Source organism: Scardinius erythrophthalmus (assembly GCF_964197995.2).
Source record: "Scardinius erythrophthalmus genome assembly, chromosome: 13".
NCBI lineage: Eukaryota > Metazoa > Chordata > Actinopteri > Cypriniformes > Leuciscidae > Scardinius > Scardinius erythrophthalmus.
Genome location: NC_138233.1, coordinates 18,114,068 through 18,133,715, shown reverse-complemented (window position 1 = coordinate 18,133,715; position 19,648 = coordinate 18,114,068). Strand labels below are relative to the sequence as shown.

The 19,648-nt window shown below is 36.3% G+C and overlaps 1 protein-coding gene across 2 annotated transcripts in view; it reads right to left on the bottom strand.

Annotated features, from left to right (window-relative positions):
* Positions 1–6,705: 6,705 nt before the first annotated feature.
* Positions 6,706–19,648, bottom strand: part of pdgfc (platelet derived growth factor c) — a 49,138-nt gene continuing 36,195 nt past the window's right edge. The window contains exons 3-6 of one of the 2 annotated variants that reach the window (XM_081382472.1): positions 18,054–18,234; positions 9,188–9,395; positions 8,867–9,087; positions 6,706–7,907 (exon numbers count right to left, since the gene is read on the bottom strand). In XM_081382472.1, the coding sequence (XP_081238598.1) occupies positions 7,794–7,907; positions 8,867–9,087; positions 9,188–9,395; positions 18,054–18,234 (724 nt within the window). In that variant the 3' untranslated portion in view covers positions 6,706–7,793. Of the gene's footprint in view, positions 7,908–8,678; positions 9,088–9,187; positions 9,396–18,053; positions 18,235–19,648 lie in introns of those variants that run through there. The other variant, XM_081382473.1, reaches the window with a different exon arrangement.

Genomic DNA, 19,648 nt, shown 5'->3' with positions numbered 1-19,648 from the left:
CCTCTAGACTGATTACCCATGAATCTTTTGGAGTGAGTGAGGCTGACCTCTCTGAGCCTCAGGGTCATATGGGGAAGATAATGTGTGAATGTGAGATCAGGCACCAGGCACCTTATTCACACCCGCTTTTTCCATGCATTACCTTGGCGGACATAAGGGCAAGTGAAGCGTTATGGTATAATTCAAGATCAAAAAGAATTTTTGGTAAACATATTTTTGCAAATTGTGAATAATTTGACCCTGAAAAATTTGACAAAAAAATTGACTTTGAATTCATAAATTCCAGCACAATCACTTAGTTTAGGTATATGCCTCGTAATAAAACACCTTTTATTAAAAAATAAATAATAATAACCTGAAATGTTTCTCTGAAATTGTTTTTGCCAACTCTGGAACCTTCAGAATTTTTTGGGTTTGAATGTTACAGGCACATCATATCACATTATTCCCATTCAATATTTTTTAATGCTAACCAAAAACTACACAAAACTGTAACAAAAATATATTTGAAATCTTGGGTTTGACAGGCCAATATAAGTGTAAACAATAAAGAAACATTGAAATAGGCTTTAAGAGAAACTTGCTTCTGTTTTTGAACAATGTGATTAAAAAGACCTAATTAAAATTTACTGATAATTTACTCACCGCCACATCATCCAATATGTTCATGTCTTTCTTTCTTCAGTCGAAAAGAAATTACGTTTTTTTGAGGAAAACATTCCAGACTTAAACAAGGACCAACGGGCTGAAGGTCCAAATAGCAGTTTCAGTGCAGCTTCAGAGGGCTCTACACGATCCCAGCCGAGGAATAAGGGTCTTATAACGAAACAATTGGTCATTTTCTCTCCCTCTCTCACTCAAAATAGAAGATTTTGTGTGAATTATTATTATTTTTTAATTAAGCAGTATTAAGCTAGGGGGTATAAATAGGGCACAAGTCAGCATTTCTTGATAATGACCCCTTTGAGTGAAGGACATTGTTGTAGCCTTGGCTCATTCCCAGCGGGTCCAGTTCAGCCCTCTATAGACTGCACAGGTCAGTGTTTATTATGAGAATGTGCGCATGAGAACATGCATCAGCACATTGCAAAACAAGACTGTAGCTCTATGGAGAAGCTGCTCTGTCACATATGAAGAAAGTAACTATCAGCCATGCAATGATGTTTCTTTAATGCTTTTGACATTAAGATGCCTTACACCTGCAATGTTTTTTTTTTTTTTTTTTCATTTGCATAATGATATGTCTCAGTGGAAATAGCCACTAAGATGTTCACAGTTCCATAGTGAGTGTTATACACACACTGAATACAATACTGAACAGTTCTAGATACACAAGCAATTATAAACTATCAAACTATGGCTTCTCCTGTTTTTAGTTTAACATTATTTGCATTTGCCTTGTTTCAGAAGCAAACCTCCTTTTTTTTCTTCACTTCTTTTTCATCAGACTTAAGACCTTCTCATTAACAGAGATCCTTAAACCCCAGGCTATAATCATCCCAAGCTCACTTTATTGATCTACAACTGTTAACACAAAGCAATTACTATGTATGTGGGATCTTTATTGCAGAGCTTAAAGGCAACGCTGCATTGATATTCCTCAAACATTCTGATTAAGAGTTTTTCAAAACCCTTAAGATTTAAACATTGAGCTTCCACAATTTATCCAGCCCAAATAGTTTTAAAACATGTAAAAAAAAAAAATTGGTTTCAATGTGTATTTTCAGCCTTTGTTGTCCAATCAGTTTTTCTGATCACACTTTAATAATAATAATAATTCGTTACATTTATATAGCGCTTTTCTGGGTACTCAAAGCGCTTTACATGGAAGGGGGAATCTCCTCAACCACCACCAATGTGCAGCATCCACCTGGATGATGCGACGGCAGCCATATTGCGCCAGAACGCTCACCACACACCAGCTTATTGGTGGAGAGGAGACAGAGTGATGAAGCCAATCAGTATATGGGGATGATTAGGAGGCCATGATGGACAGAGGCCAAGGGGCAAATTTGGCCAGGATACAGGTTACACCCCTAGTCTTTTTCGAAGGACATCCTGGGATTTTTAATGACCACAGAGTGTCAGGACCTTGGTTTTTAACGTCTCATCCGAAGGACGAAGGACTTTAGTTTGGAGAACACATATTCTATTTTAATATGACTTAATAAACTCCTAATTTACTGCTTATTAATAGTAAGGTAGTTGTTGTAGTTGTTAAGTTTAGGTATTGGGTAGGAGTAAGGGATGTAGAATATGGTCATGCTGAATAAGGCATTAATACAGTATATAACATTATTGCCAATATGCTAGTAATATGCAAGCTAATAAGAAACTATTTAAAGGTTTAGTTCACTCAAAAATTATTTCATTAATTATTCACCCTCATGCTGTTCCAAACCTGTAAGAATTTTCTTTCATCTTTGGAAAACAAATATCTTTTTAATGAAATCTGAGAGCTTTCTGGACTCTCCATATAGTCAGTTACGCAATTACCACTTTGAGGCTTTATATGATGAACAGATTAAATTTGGGCTTTTATTCACATAAAACAACGCTGCATCAATTCAACATTGATCAGCAAACACAAACAGAAGCTTAATCGAACCTGATTGACGCATGAGAACAAACCTCATTGGTTTATTCGGAAGCTCAAACGTGCTGCTTAACACATGAGAAAGAACCTCATTGGTTCTCGAGCATCAAGCAAACATGCCTGAGCTTCAATTTACCATAACTGATGTGTGAGTTGATGAAGCATTGTGTCCCTTCAGAAAATTAACTGTTTGGACTTGGACTCAATTCACATGGATTCATTTTATCTCTTTAAGAACTTTTTTAGCGTCAAAGTGGTAGTTGCGTAGCTATCAATGGAGAGGCAGAAATAGCTCAGATTTCATTCAAAATATCTTCATTTGAGTTCCAAAGATGAACAAAAGTCTTACAGATTTGGGATGACATGAAAAAAAGAGAAAAAAAACAGGATACAAAATATTTACAATTGTTTTTATCTTTAACACATTTTAAAATGCAACTTTTTCCTGTGATAAGCTGAATTTTCAACATCATTATTCAAGTCTTCAGTGTCACATGATCCTTCAGAAATCACTCTAATATTATGATATGGTGCTCAAGAAGCATTTCTTCTTAATTAGGATAACCAATGTTTAAAACAGTTGTGCTGCTTGAAGGTATTATCGCAACTTCTGTTTTATGCCAACTTTAAACACTAAGGTAGGCTACATCTAAAAACTGGTTTATTCATTTAATCTTTAACTGTTTCCATTATGGCATTTCAGGAAATGCAAATCTAGTTAACTGATAATGTAGCAGGACTGGAACCACACTTTCAAGTTTTAAATTGTCAGCTCCTTGAGATTGAACCAAACTGTAACCCACCACCTGAGGAAAATGTGATTTTCACTCACATGTGCGACACACGGTGGAGTGTGGCCTTGACCGCTCTGCCATCTTGTCTACATCAACACTTCAGAAAGTCAAAGCTCACTTATACTAACTTAGTTTGGATTATAAAAACAGCATTAGATGTATTAACCTTCCAGGACCCTGAATACGTATACGGGCCTATGAAGTACATGCATTATTCAAAGACTAGAGGCAAATGCAGTAGTCTACACTTTGCCCTCTATCTGGTCTAATCGGACATGACAGATTAAGGTTTTCCAAGACAAATGGCCTTTTCCCTGCCCCTTCGGAATAAGCTTGTTAACACACGCACGCACACACACATGATGTGTGAGACAATGTGACTGTAATGTTTTGTGCGGTAAAAGCACTGAATGTTCTAGAAAGAGATTACAGACCCTGCTTATGAGTTATGCATATTCAGTGCTAAAGGGAATCAAACCACATCTGACTGTTACTTTTAGTGCAGTACAGGTTGGACTTGTGCTTTTGGAATAAATGTTTTTCAGTGGGCATGCTGTTACTTGTGTATTTTTATAAATCTAAAACTGAGTGCACAAAGTTTCCCACATTTATAAAACAGGCACGATCAGGCATAATAGTAGAATTGCGCAATTTTAAAAGTAATATATAGATTGTATTAGTCAGGATGTAAAAAAAATAATAATTTGTGTATTAGGGCTGTGAAAAGATTAATCACGATTAATCGCATCCAAAATTAAAGTTTGTGTTTAAATAATATATGTGTGTGTACTGTGTATAATTAAATTTGTATATATAAATACACACACATGCATGTATATATTTAAGAAAAACTGTTATTTATATATAAAAAAATATATTTATATATAATATAAATTATATATAAATATATACAGTATATGTATGCAAATATTTCTTAAATATATACATGCATGTGTGTGTATTTATATATACAAAATAATTATACCAAGTACAAACACATATATTATGTAAACACAAACTTTTATTTTGGATGCGATTAATCGCGATTAATCTTTTCACAGCCCTATTGTGTATACACTACAATTCAAAAGTTTAGGATCAGTAATATTTGTGCTTAAAGAAATGAATACTTTTATACGAATTTTACGAGGTGGCTAATTCGTACGATTTTTGCTAAATCGTACATATTTTACGAGTTGCCCAATTCATATGAATTCGAACGAATGACCTACCCCTGATCCCGCCCTTAAACCTACTCATCATGTGGGTTTAGACAAATCGTACAAATTTGTGTATACACTTCCATTCTAAAGTTTAGGATCAGTAATATTTGTGTTTAAAGAAATGAATACTTTTATACGAATTTTATGAGGTGGCTAATTCGTACGATTTTTGCTAAATCGTACATATTTTACAAGTTGCCCAATTCATATGAACGTACGAATTAGCCACCTTTTAATCACCAGTCGTGAGATAGCGTTGAATCAACATATTAGAATAATTTCTGAAGGACCATGTGAGACTGAAGTAATGATGCTGAAAGTTCAGCTGAATCATGAATAAATTACATTTAAAATATAAATTTTATTTAAATTGTAAAAATATTTCACTATTACTTTTATATTTGATTTTTGATCAATTAAATGCAGCATTCGTGAACTTCTTTAAAAAGCAAACCCAAACATTTTGAACAGTAGTGTAAGATTTGTGTTTATCTAAAACGTGACTGCTTCACAACGACACAAGCAGTGGAAAGGCAAACTGTCATCATCACTGATTAATGTCACTCAGATGTCAGGTCATTACATTACCCAGAAACCACAGCCAGTTCCTGGAGAACCACAGAACACATTCCCTGTAATTATCTAAATAAGACCAAGCCCACAGTGCAACGCTCATATACGCACATCTGGTTAAACACATTAATGCTTTGTTCCCAGACAATCTCATAAATTTGCAGCCATCATTTTTTACAATTAACTGTGACAGTGAATTTCCCTAGCCTCTGTAGAAAATGCAGACCTGTGCTAATTCATATTAAGAGTCTTCCAGGTTTCACAGACAAGGCTTAAACCTAGTCCCAGACTAAAATGCATGTTTGAGCTGTTTTAACTGAAAGCTATTTGCATTGACATATCTTAAAATATGTCAGTGCCATTGATTTGTCACAAAGTCCACAGTAATGTTTATTTCTAAGGTACGTTTATAATCATAATAATCATAGCTTAATCTAAACCTTGTCTGTGAAACCAGGCCCTAGTAATGACCTCTAACAAAGTATTAAAGTATTAACTAACGTGACTAAACTACAGTATATTGCAAAAATATGATTTTTAACACAGCAAGAGTTTTGATAACAGAACAGAACCACTGTGTTTACATTTTTGTTTACATCATCAACCCATGAATGGCTAGGTCTCTCCAATTTAAGATGGGTTAGAAGAAAGTATTTTAACAGAAAAAAAAATACACTTCACATCACTTTAAGACTCCAATGTACAGGGGATCTGACGATGATCTGAACTGACACACACATTTCAAGATGTAAACCATCAAGAGATGATGAGGAACACCCTTTACAATCATTCTTTAACATCTCTCAGAGCCGTAAATGAGTCCCATGAAGAGAAACCTCATGATTTACATTTCTGTGTGCTGTTTAACAACATCAAGGGACTTCTCTCACTTTCACATGACACATCAACAAAATGCAGATTCTCAACCCCTCTGTCAGAATGCACAAAAAACGAGCCTTTCTTCTTTTAAAGATGATCTCAAAGCCTGCTTACAGTGGGTGGCTTGTTAAATTGGTTTGCCAAGTGTGAGGAATCTGTGATCAAAGAATGAAAACAAGCCACAAAAATATTACATCAAAGAATAATAGTATGACAAAATGACAGCCGAAAAGGTCATCTAAGGCGGATTAAAAATATGTGAATAATGCTGCATGTCTTGTTTGCTCAGCTCCTTTTTCCAGTAAATCAAAACTGAATTTATGATGATTTGTGAATAAATCACATTGTCTTCATTTTACACCAGTGTCATGGTTTGTTATATTGTTTCAGCATTCACATAATCGACTCCATGCAGTTGTGATCATTCCCCTCCCAACAAAACAAGGAAATGAAATGTGTAATGTCACTGAGATCACTGTCTTAATGCAGAGACACGTCTTTTACATCTAATTACGCTCTCAATCGATGAAGACAGATTTCAGTTAATAGTTCACAGTTATAGGTTCCCTGACAACTGCAGATTACTTGAACAAACCAATGCTTTAAGTGCCATTTGAAAAAACCACAACAATTTAGTTAACCGTTTAATGGTAGTGGAATATGTTACTGGCAGTTCAATGTCCCTTTAACTTCTAAAAAGTCTATTTGCATGAACATCTAATAGTTTTCAGAATATTTTGTCTCCAGTCAAAATAACGATCTTATCTCTTTTCAATTATCTCTATTAAAACAACAACAACACGAATGAATGTCTCTACAAAAGGGTGACTAATATTGAAAATACTACAGCGATTATGAAAGGGGAAAAATATTTCCGTACCAAAAACAATAATGACATAGAAAAAGTTGACAAATCACAATTTGAAATCTATTTACACAAGATTCACTTTTGTATTTTAGCGTTCTCTCTTGAATGGAGTCATTCTCATAAGAGTCAATAGTTCATAGTAAAGGAGCAGAAAATGCAGACATGACCGCTCCGATCTGGTTTAAAAAAAGATGGTCATCCCTATCTTTCCTGGGATATTCTTTAAGAATTATAAATGAAAATGTCTAATTTCATTTCACAGATGAGTAGGCGATGAAATACTGTCTTATGACACAGTTTAGTCAATTTCTTTGGGATGCTATTGAGGAGAATGTTCATGCCACCTCAAAAAATGTCCTTGGATCGCTGAAAGTGGATGCATAGTCAAAGTCCTTTGAGATTTAAGTTGTAAAAAAATAAGTAAAGAAACAAATTATGTAAAAGAACATGCCAAATCCACTTGTTCCCCCAAGTAATAGCAACCTCACTTCAGGCTCTCTAGTTATCCTGGAATACCTCATTTTCTGAACCTGCAACAAATCACAATTTACCTCTCACAAATGTACATAAGCACATTGTTCACAAACCTCCACATACACACAGACAAGCAAGACCGTGTCCAATTTTCCTCCAAATACTCCATGCTCTCTTCTTCATGGGTCAATTCTTTATGGTTTGCGAGCCCAAAACCAGTGGAACCGCAGGCTTAGATAAGTCCAGATAAAAAGATATCCAGCGCTGGGTTTCATTAGTTTGCAACGTCAGGGTAAAAACTCGCGCTCATTTATGCACAAAGCAAGACATATTTTCCTGGGTGAGTCTGTGGGGGGGCAGTGTAGCTCTCTCTCGGTGGGACCGCTTTAGTCGGAGTCATTTTTACACACACAGCTACACTCCTCTTGGTGCTCCAGGGGGACATCCGTTAGAGTCTTTTGCAGTCCCCGACTCCCTGCCCTGTGTTTCAGCATCAGAACCTGCACAAAAACAGACAAATATAAACACACACAAAAAAAGATTCAAGCACTTAAACATATAATAACTTTACCATTTACACCCAATGGGTTCATTCACTAACCGTGTCCAAATCATGATTTACACTTACATTTTCTCTAAAGTCAGAATCAATTTTAGAACCAACTCAAATTAAATGTGACACAAGCATTTATATTCATATCCTATGCATTTAAACATAGATAAAATATAAATATATAATAAACATGAACACATGAATAATAGATACATCTAAATGGATACAAATACATTTATATAAAAATGTTATATATATATATATATAGTATAGTATAGTATCTCACAAAAGCGAGTACACCCCTCACATCTTCTCAAGGGACAATACTGAAATGAAAACTTGGATATATTTTAGAGTATACTCTATTGTCAATGTGCTGCTATAGCAGTATACTGTCCTCAAAAAATAACTCAACATACAGCCATTATTGTCAATATAGCTGGCAACAAAAGTGAGTACACCCTAAGCGATAATATCTGTACGTTGTTTAACCATGCAAAGCCACATGTCCTATTCATCATGTTTATGTTTTTGTCTGTTTGACAGGACCATACAAATTGTTGTATCTTGTAATATATAAATATATTTTTTATAAATATACATACTCCAGCATCCCAATGACCTAACATAGGACAAGCAGTTTGGAGAACAGATAGATTATATTATTATTCATTGTTAGAGGTAAGACCCATATAAAGCCTACAAAAAACCTTTGATTTGGTATGTATAATGCTAATGTTTAATTGTTGGACATGCACTCATCATAATCTGAAAACATCAACATCACAATGACATTAAGATATAAATAGCAGAAATGTTGCGTAAGATACATCGTTTTTATTCATATGAGAAGTTATAAGTAAAAGAGATGTAGAGTAATGGAAGGCCTTTTGTTCTTTGCTATACCTCATGATATTTTTTGACCACTTTGGTAGGTGAGCACTGGCAATCATAGCAGTTGTGAGAGCAGCATGCACAGTTCCCTCCACAGCGTTTCACCAGCAGGCAGCTGGGCCAGAAGATGGCGTCCGTCCTTTTCAGCTCCTCACGCAATGAGACAGAAAAGTTCCGTGGAGTGCAACTGTAAAGCCGAACCTCCTCACGAAGCAGGTTCAGGTCCACCATTCCTACGCAAACAAAAATAGACGGCAGGTTTAAAAAAAAAAAAAAAAAGTATGTTTCAACGTTTCAATTGACTTTAAGTACTTCCAAATTCAGGATATTTACCCCTGGATTTCTTTTGATGTAAGAACGATTTGCCCACCACCTGCCAGTTAGGCTTGTAGAGGTCCTCCATGTCCACCTGCCAGCGATCTGGCTCCAGGTATTTCATCACCTCCTCCATTGTGCTAAAGCCAGCTACAGCTTCCCTCAGAACATCCACACTCTGCATCCATGCAGGCATCACTGCAGGGGCCTCGGGCTCCGACTGCCTCTGAACACACAATCAAACAAGAAATCAGTGGTACGGCAGCCACTCCATAGGGGACTTTTCATTTTTAACAGGTGATTTTAAAAGTGTTCGGCAGAGGCCTGGTTTATTTTTAGAATTGTTTAATGCTTTAATTTCACACGCTTAGCTGTGATGTGAGAGGAAACAAAGCAAAACCAAGGAACATATCACTTAATAGCAGATTGATTTTGCATAATTTTTTGCATTTTCCATAATGCAATGGAAATAATTACCCCCCCCCCAAAAAAAAATAAAACCCATTATAATCATACAATAAAACACATTTTCAATCAATGTTTATATATATATATATACAAGAAATGGACAGTGAACATACATACACATACAGTATATAAACTATATTATGTTTCACTGTAGGTGTGAGGCAGTCTCTTAACATCTCTCCTGTTCTCTGTTTTACATACATTCTTCAAATTTGGACTCACAGAACTTTCTTCCAGTCATTCACTGACAAATTCTTGTGCGTTTTCGTCCACTTTAATCACTTTGCTTTATTTGTAGCCTTCAGGAGTGTTTCTTGCAGGAAATTCTGCTCATCTGCCCTGCATCTCTGCGCCTTCTAACGACAGTGGATGTTGACACTGGTGCATCACACGTCACTGAGCTGTGCTGTAAGCTGAAGACTAGTTAAGTATCTGTTGTGAAGGCTTGACACTTCTTGAGGAGTGGTACATTTTGGCCTTCCACTACTTTTTCAGTCCTTGTTGGACCCAGTTTTTTTCTCTACAGACAATAGTAAACTTCTTTTAGTGAAATCTTCAGTTTCTTTCCTATAGCTCGAATAGCAAGAATATTTAAATTAAGATATGAAAATAAATGTATTACCAAAATATCAGTTAATAAGAGAATGCATGGTTTTGCTAGATGAGTTAATGATTGACACTGGTTTAGCTACATGATCAATTAACCTGTCCACCCTGTTTGAACTCGAACACAATTAAAGATGTGTGCCAGGGCAGCAACAATGATACCGTTGGTGTTAGGTAACTTGCAGGAAGCCACATTTCTGCACTCAGTTCAACTCTGCTCCACTGCTTTGGGTGCCGTGGCATCTGTCAGCATGTCCTTTTCCCAGAAGCTTAATTCAGGCATACTAACATAATCCCCCTGTGAATGACACGTCCAATGCCGCACTCTAAAACCAGGTAACAAGTGAGGAGTGAGTTGGCATGGTTACCATTGTGTAAAGGACAAGGTGTCAATTGAAGGCCTGAGATTTCTACAATGATAAAAATTGCATTGATGCCACGAACAGTGTAAATAAGGTCACCAAGACAGACTGATTGAGAGCATCTGGGTCAAGCACTGGAAAAATGTCCGTCAGTACAAGAATACTGTATGTGGGCATTAAGGCAATGAATGAAAAACCTTTAGTACTTCTTAGTTTGATGTCACATATATTTACTATATATATTTTTTATTAAGAAACACAAAAAATACTTATAAACCCACATGAATGTGAAGAGTAAAATAATAGGATACTTGAAAATAAAACAAGTACAACATGTTGTTTCATTGCCTTGTCCACATGCAAAAACAAACAGTTTAGTCAGATTCACAAATGTATGACTCTAATGAGCCAATTATTTTATTGTCCTTTGAATTGTTCAGGACTCAAGAACTCCCAAGTGACCTGTTTGTATCATTATAATGAATAGTGAATTAACATCTGACTTACTGAATCGCAAGTCACCATTACTTTCACTCGCGTCTGACGTGAACTAAAATGATTGTGTTGTGTACTTTAATATAGCCTATCTTTAGTCATAATTCCCTAAAGATGTAAATCAACTGCACACATAATTTTTTTAAATATTTTTTTGTTGTAATTTTATTGTTGCTCAAGAGCAGTTACAATGACCTGTACATTCAGCTGTCCTTCAATGCTGAAAATTGGCTTCCAGTTTTGGCACTGGTCAGCAGTTGGGAATGGAAACCATTAACAGCTTGTGAATGTGAGGCACTCTTTCAATCTGTCAATTAAAGATCCTCTGAGCCCTGGTCTTTAAAGCCACAGCCAAACGTCCCTTCTGAGGTGGATAAAACAGCGCTTGTGCAACTTTGCTAACAAGATAAGACATTTAGGAGACTTTCAGACATAAAACATGGGATCATATATTGAAATTTAACATATTAAAAGAAAAAAAGACAATACCTTCCCCATAATTTAGAATTCTATTATGCAGGCATAATCTGAATTTAAAAATGATTTAAGGGTGCCCTTAGTAACTGATGCCATTGTAGAAATGCTCTATCCACACTCAGACATTAATTTATTTTGGTTAAACTTTTTAAATTAGGAAATACTAAGTTCCATTTAAAAACTAAGAACTTAAAAATCCAGGAATTTAAAAATGCAGAAATCACAGTCACATTTAAGGCACCTTTCCTCCATCATATTCCTCTTTTATGTCATCAAATTTTAGAACAGATGCATTGATTTTAAGGTAAAATATTATCTGAAAAATAATGGCCTCATTTATGTTCTGCAGCTTGACAAGATGTTTCAAATTGCTTGCAGGTTGTAGGGTTCTGTTAGACTACTAGGAAAATGGCTTAACAGATGGACATGAGCGCACAGACTCAGATGTCTGCCAGTAGCCCGTCAGAACACACATGAGAGCAGTCAGTTCTGTAGAAAACCAAATAACAGTGCAGAGGTCTCTCAAAAATGTGGGTGATACACTGTGGACATATTTTGGTGAAGGCCATGCTTGGTGGCATGCCAATCATACACAGTGGTTGCAAGAAGAGAAGAAAAATTTCCACATATCTAACTCTAAATTTTGAATAGGTATTGTATTTGAAATGATATGCTTTATGTAATTCAATAATACTTGTGGTTGTCCTGAACAAACGCTGCTGAGAGGAAAGGTCTGGCCAACAAAACCACCATCTACAATTACTTTAAAAACAAGTGGCAAATACAAAGGTTCTTATATACAGTACAAGTGCATACGGTGTTCACACTGCATGTCAACCTCTCTCTTTTGAAGAGAAGCTGTTGCCAATTTAAAATGGTAAAAAAAAAAAAAAAAAAAAAGTCTGGCCTGAACTTTGTTTTTGCCTCAGCAACCATGTGTTACTCAAACCTGTTACTCTGCTTGGCAAGTGATGCTGCATTGTATGAACAATATATAATCAGCCACCTTGTATCAGCTTCTTGTACGTCTTCTAGCCAGAACACGGCAGGGGAGTGGAGAGTTCACAATAACAGCTTGTGATGCCATCCGCTGAGGAAAAGCTTTTCTGTGGTGAGGAACTTTTATATCAGACTTGTTCAGGTGTTGCAAAGTTAATGGTCTGAAGAAGAAAGATTCAGACAATTGGTGTTCAGTGTGGCTTTATAAAGGCAGAGAGCCAACCGTCATTCATGGCAATGCCACGGCCGATTTTTTATTTTATTTTCCTTTTCTGCGGATCTCCTGCACCCCCTGTATACCCCCCTGGCGGGCACCTTGAGAACCACTGCTGTAGCAGATCTAGGCAGGTGGAAAGTTTCAGAGGAACTTAATCTAAATTAAATTATTTTATAATATTTCCTGAGGTGCACTTATAATGTTAGTATGATTTTTACATACAAATTTTCATAATTTAGAAATAAAAGGCCATTTTCTACCCTGATTTCAGCCCTCTGATTTGAACACCCTGTTGAAAGAGGTGTGTCTGCTGTGAGACTTCACTGTAAAAGCCCATTGCTGATTGGCTAGCATCTTGCATATGAAATAAGTACTACACGTGGAACTCTCAAAAACTGTCGAGATTAACTAATCGTCAAAAAGTGTTGATTGTATCATTATATTTAGATCTAAAAGGTTGCAGCGATGCTAGCATTGTAGCCAATGACAGACTGTCAGACTGTCTGTTGAGCGCATGATATCTGCACTTTCATGAATGCTTTCATCATAACTAACAGTTCAAACACATGGAGTAAACAGCATGTGTAGACAGCGTCATTGATTATAACAGTAACAATTAACATGGTTACTTGCATGTTGTGCCATTGCTGTCGGGTCCATTACTGTTTGCAAAGCCTGCGCCGAAATGGGACTGATTTATCAAAGAATCCACAGTGAAATGTCCCGAACAAACTAATACTGCTCTTCTGAGACATTCACATAGTTGAAAATAAATAAGCACTTTCCTAGCATTAGGAACCTTTAGAAGGTAATGTTATTTTAGAGTGATCCTGCATTTCTTTTATCTTCTCATCTCACTAACGCACCAGTGAAGGGATGATGTAGAAGCAGGTGTTGATCTTCTGCAGAGGCATTCTTTCAAATATCTATGACGCCATAAATCGGCACATTCCAAAACGAGTCATTTGCAGACCTTGGTTTCAATAGAAGCTGTTTTTGGACTAACAAGGAGCTCTGAACAAGCTTTTTAGCTCTGAAACTTACAGGATATTCTTATAGTATGATGAACTCTAATGTCAAAAGCTCAAGAAAATGTGATTTCTCAATTCATGACCCCTTTAAAGGTTGAGGAAGCAATAGCAGGATCAGCAGAGGCCAGTCAGTTTGTGCCATGTGACGATATTATTGCTTGTGGATTGCATGAAAAGGACCTCAGCCTGCGCCCTCTAGAGTTTCATGACTGACCTAGATATTTAAGATGGTACAAAGCCAGTAGAAATCAGTAAGCACATGCAAAAGGCATCTTTCAGGTTGGTTCAAGGAGGAAAACATCTATGAAATCTAGCTGGGATCTAAAAGCAGCAGTCCAGTTCCTGACTCTCATGAGAATCACAAAACTTTTCTTATTTCCAGAGCTAGGTGCTGTTATAATGACCTCTTACCTCAAACCCTTACCAGTTCCCAAAATCTCTTCCTGAGAATCGCAGCTGGGGCTTATTTTCCCCCTTCTCTCGGTGGAAGTGGTGAAGGGGAGTGAATGCTTGTTTAAACAAAAAGTGCAGAGCTGCCCCCGAGATCCCGGGTTTCCAGTAGCTGAGGTTGACCACAGAGAAACAGAATTCGGCTGTTCCAACATGGCAGCCCGTTGCCACGGTGTACAAAGCCAAAAGCCAGCCAGCTAGGCCACTCATTTCCCTAAATTGTGTCATAAAGGGACTAAATGCAGAACCTTAAACCAGAAGATCTGAAGCACACATTATTTAGCTTATCAATGGACAGCAAAATAAATAATTAAAAAACTGAGCTATAAACACGTGTGGTAAACACTATAACAACACCATTAAGTGTTTTATGAGAAGTGCACTGGATTTGTGAAGTGAGGCAAATTAACCCTTCCACAATGCATGGTGTTGCTCAACAGACAATAACTTTATGCCACATAAACTGGGAATGCTGATCTCTGCAATTGTCTGACTTTATCCAATTTATCGGTTAGTGTTGGGTTTTATTGATAAATAGTTTTACTGATAGATTTTACTGACGTTTATAGGGGTTTTCAAACTGAAAAATTTCCAACTGGGCTGGAAAAGGGTGCTAGGATGTCTGTGAAATAAGTAAATAAACAAATATATAAATAATTATATATATATGTAACTCAGATCAGCCCATAATTTTGAAGGACCTCAAATACTTCAGGATTATGTATTTTTCTAAATGTCGGGTTTAGTCTACATCTTTTACTCTTTATCTCTGAGCATATTGATGTTATTGTATTGATTATCTTCAAACTGATTATGAAATTGGCATGGTACATTTACCTGACATAACAAATTGTTCCATTTGATTTTATTCTGACTTGCTCTGAAATTGTTTTCCCAAGTAGATTAAACGGATTCGTATGTTACCGCAAGTCTGCGTCAGATTAGTGACGACTAATATTTGGCACTAATTCAAGTTTACTTGGTTTGCAAAGACAAGAAGTGAATTTCCATTTAGGACAGCAAAAATGCTGCTTGACCAGCCTAAATGTAGGTGTGTCTTACCTGTTTTAATATTAATATTAAAAAGGAGGGTAGCGAATTAAGGAATTTAGGAACTCAATTGTTCATAATAACCCATTCAGAATTTTTTCATTTAGCTCCTTTACTAAACACCATTATTACATAACTGAAGACTTTACACTGTTGGATGTATCAAATTAAAATAGAATGCTTTTTAATAGGTCTGACAGAGTGAATAAATGTACATTTAAAAAAAAAAAAAAAAATCCGAAAAACCTTTTCCCTTACATGGTTCATTAGCGGAGTAATAACAAATATATATATTTATAAGAATGTATTATGAAATAATACAAACTAACTTCTAAAACATGTTTTGTCCCCAATCTCAATCAGTGATATAGATTATATTTATATAACCAAAATTAGACATACTTAAATGAGCCTTTTGTGTAAGGGAATCCAAGTAAGATTCCTACTGAATTTAAGTGTCATTAACACCACTGCTGTCTTTTTACAATTTAGTTGACAGCAGGTGGTGCATGATGTGCAAATTAAACTAGGTTTTAAGGCATGCTACCAGAGAGAAGCTGACTTTAACAGCACTGAAGATAAATAACTAAAGGCTCTTGTAAGCATTCAAGAGCTAGAAAAGGAGTTTCATGAAATTTACCTGGCATTTAACAATGTATCACAAGACACACACTCACATAATTGTCACGTCGACATGGCAATATTTATAGAACTGCCAAACGGTTTAATTAAAGTGCAAATTACTTATTTTTGGTTTTTCGAAGATCTTCTGCCACACACTTTCAGACATTTTATAACACAACATTTCGAATACTGATTGCACACAAACAGACAATGCTCAAAATGCAACTCCCATCCACAAGGCTCCTAAATACAATTGTTTGGTGAGCAAGAAAACAAAAACTGTGAGTCAGGGCTGAAGGAGTCAGTGTTGGAATTGTAGGTTCTAGCTTGACATCCTCCTCCACAAACACTATAAATAGAGCTCGATTCAGCCACACCTTCTCTGATGCGAGCTCTGTGTCCAGAAACCAGCCATAACACACCACCTCCTCTGCAATAATAGAGCATTGCTCAAAGAAAAAACACACCACCTAGTATAAAGAATGTACTCATTTACACATTTTACATACAAACATACCTAACTGTATATCTAAAAGCCAACATTAAAATGTAATGTAGGGGGAAAAAACCCTAAAATAGCAAAACTAAATGTACTATTTTCATGCAATGATTTGTGCCATTTTTCAGAAGATCTTCTTAAAGTCACACCATTACACATCCGCTATTGGACATCAGCATTGAAGCCAGAAATGAACTAAATTGCATTTATACCACAGAGAAGGCAGGAAAACGGGCTCTTCACTGGCCACTACACTCAATTGATCACTCAAAACTTAATTCTAAATCAATGTGGTGATGACGCATTAAGTTGCATTGGCATGATACATCTTGTTCCTTCATATCACATTGCAAAATAATAACTAAAATTAGTTACTAATAATGTGTGATATGAATTACATTTACACTTCCATTCAAACGTTTAGCGTCAGGAAGATTTTTAATCTCTTATGCTCACCAAGGATGCATTTATTTGATTAGGAAACACAGTAAAACAGTACTATTGGGAAATATGAATACAATAAAATAATAGTTACTTTTTAAAATATATTTTCAGTTACTCCAGGCTGATTTACTGGTCAAGAAACATTTCTTATTATTACTCTTATTCAGTTCAATCATCGTTAAGCTCTCAAAACAGCAGAAAAGCAGGTCAGTTCTGAAAAAGACTTGCAGATCCGCATCAGCACTTTCAATTGAAAAGCACTTTGAGTTCAGAAGGAAATGGCATATGGAAGTGCCATATGCATTTTTCTTTGCCTTTTAATCATCCACAGCCGCATTTGTCCTGTCTAATTTTGGTGCCCTATCTTACCACTATCAACACCACAGTAATTACATTTCAGCAGAATAGATGCAGCCGCTATCTACAGTACCAAAATGAGATAAAGAACACCTTTGTTCACTGGAATACAATGAGAGCAAATTTCGCGCAACGTAGCAAAGCGTTCAGACATGCTCCGAAGGCTCAGTAAACAAATGCAAGGGAAAGTGGAGTCATAAAACTTTGACAGGCATCACACATCAAAGCCAAGCATGTCTATTAAATCATTTCAGGGGAATAATCCTTTTCAAATGTGCCGTGTGACGCCTGTCAGGGTGTAAATTAAAGGGAGGAAACTGAACCATGGCCAAGGTGGAAAACACCGTAGCACGCCCCCGCTGTGGTTTTCACCACCACATAAAGTGAAACATTGAGGAGAAGGTCTCTGAGGTAGGAATACGATTAGAACTTGAAATTTCCAACTTAGTAAGTGCCATTTAAGGTTGCCAGGTCATTTCAGAGGAAGGGGATGGTGATTACAGCAACAGATGCATTGTAATAAAATATGTTCTTATTTATTTGACTTTTTTGGCCCCAGTTTTTTTTTTTTTAAGTACATCTCTCTTCAATTATTTTATTTCTATTCAACAAAGCTCACTGTATTCCTCATAAGCACCTAATTATCATTTGCAAACTGTGTATTTAAGTTAACCAGGAGCAGAGATAATTAGCACAGGGCCATTAGGGATTAACAAGGTTTTCAACTAAAACATAGCCGGCCCTCTCAATAAATGTTGCATAAGCATTACACAAAGAAGAACGAGGTGAGCGAGTAATTTCTTACCTGTTGAAGCAAAGTGTAACGGATGCAGAATCCCGGGTCTGAGGGAAAGTATTCATCAGAGACAAAGCGGATCAGGAACTGGTTCCCCTTGGATATCTGGGGCCCTGGAACCATCTGTGAGCCACACCAACGACCCAACACTATCCCTCCAACAGGCTCCTCCACCTCCACGTAATCATACCTACAACAGCAAACACACTGATTTACTACAGAGATTAATGAATCACTAGCATTCAGGTCCTGTTTACACCTGGTATTAACATCCATCTGGATCTGTGTTATTTTAGTATAATTGAGACCATGTTATATACCGAGTTATATTTTTATTATTTTAAACTCGTTTTTATTTTAATTGTTTTTAAAAGTTTGCGTAATTTTTTTTGTCATTTAATTTTTTATATTTCTGTGTAGTAATGAATTTGTATTTCAGTTTTAATTTAGTACATCATGTAACATTAGTTACATCAAGTTTTCCAGTTTCCACAAAGATATTAAGCAGCACAACCATTTTCAACATTGATAATAATATTAATAATTCATGTTTTTTGAGCATCAAATCAGCATATTAGAATGATTTCTGAAGGATCATGTGACACAGAAGGCTGGAGTAATGACAGGAATAAATCACATTTTTAAATATTTCAGTTATTTTACAATATTACCATTTTTACTGTTCTGATCAAATAAATGCAGCCTTGGTGAGCATAAGAGACAAAACAACAAAAACAATTCTTACTGACACCAAATTCTTTGTACAGTAGTGTATATGAAAACAAGGTAGAATTATTCTGAATTTGTCCATCAAATCAGCACAAGGAGGTGTGGAAGAAATTTTCTCTTTAAGATGTATTTGCCACAACAGAGGTTAAAGGATAAAGGCCATTTGTGTGTCTGATGGTGTTATGACTTTTTTTGTTTTACTTCCTATCAGAAGTACAGGCTCATGACAGGATCTGGGTTGCATCCAAAAACTTAAAAGTGCTGCCTTCGGAGGATGCATTCAATGGTCGAAAGGCATCGTGGCACGTCCAAATCCAATGTTAGCTTCACTTCCTGTCTCCTGAGATACCTTCATCTGATCAGTTTTTGAAAGCAGCATCCTTCGCTGCCTTTGATATCCCACAATCCTCTGCTTTCCATTCTGAGACAGTTGAGCTAAAAAATAAAGATGGTGTCTGAAATTTGCAGTTGGTGGTCAGTTTGTGTGTAAATGTCTGTTTTTGACCAATGTTTTCCACTTTTGATGTCATTTCTAGGGAGACATTACTATTGTAGTAATTAAATATTCACTTGGTTATCACCAAAGCTAAAGGTACCTTTGTGCGCAAACGCTGCCTACAAAGTCATTGCCTGATAAGGCAGTGAGGCAGCAAGTCAACAGCCGAGGTTTTTGTCCTGCCAACAGCATGTGATGATGCACACCTGAAGCTAACTGTGCCTCATTGCCACTGTAATAAATCCACACCATGTCAATCCTGTTGGCCACCAGGCAGCTTCTGTAACGTGCCTGAACCCGAGGAAACGGCTAGCAAGAGATGATTTGAGGGGAGGTTCACACTGCTCTGTCACAACTATATAGTTAATTCATCATTGTC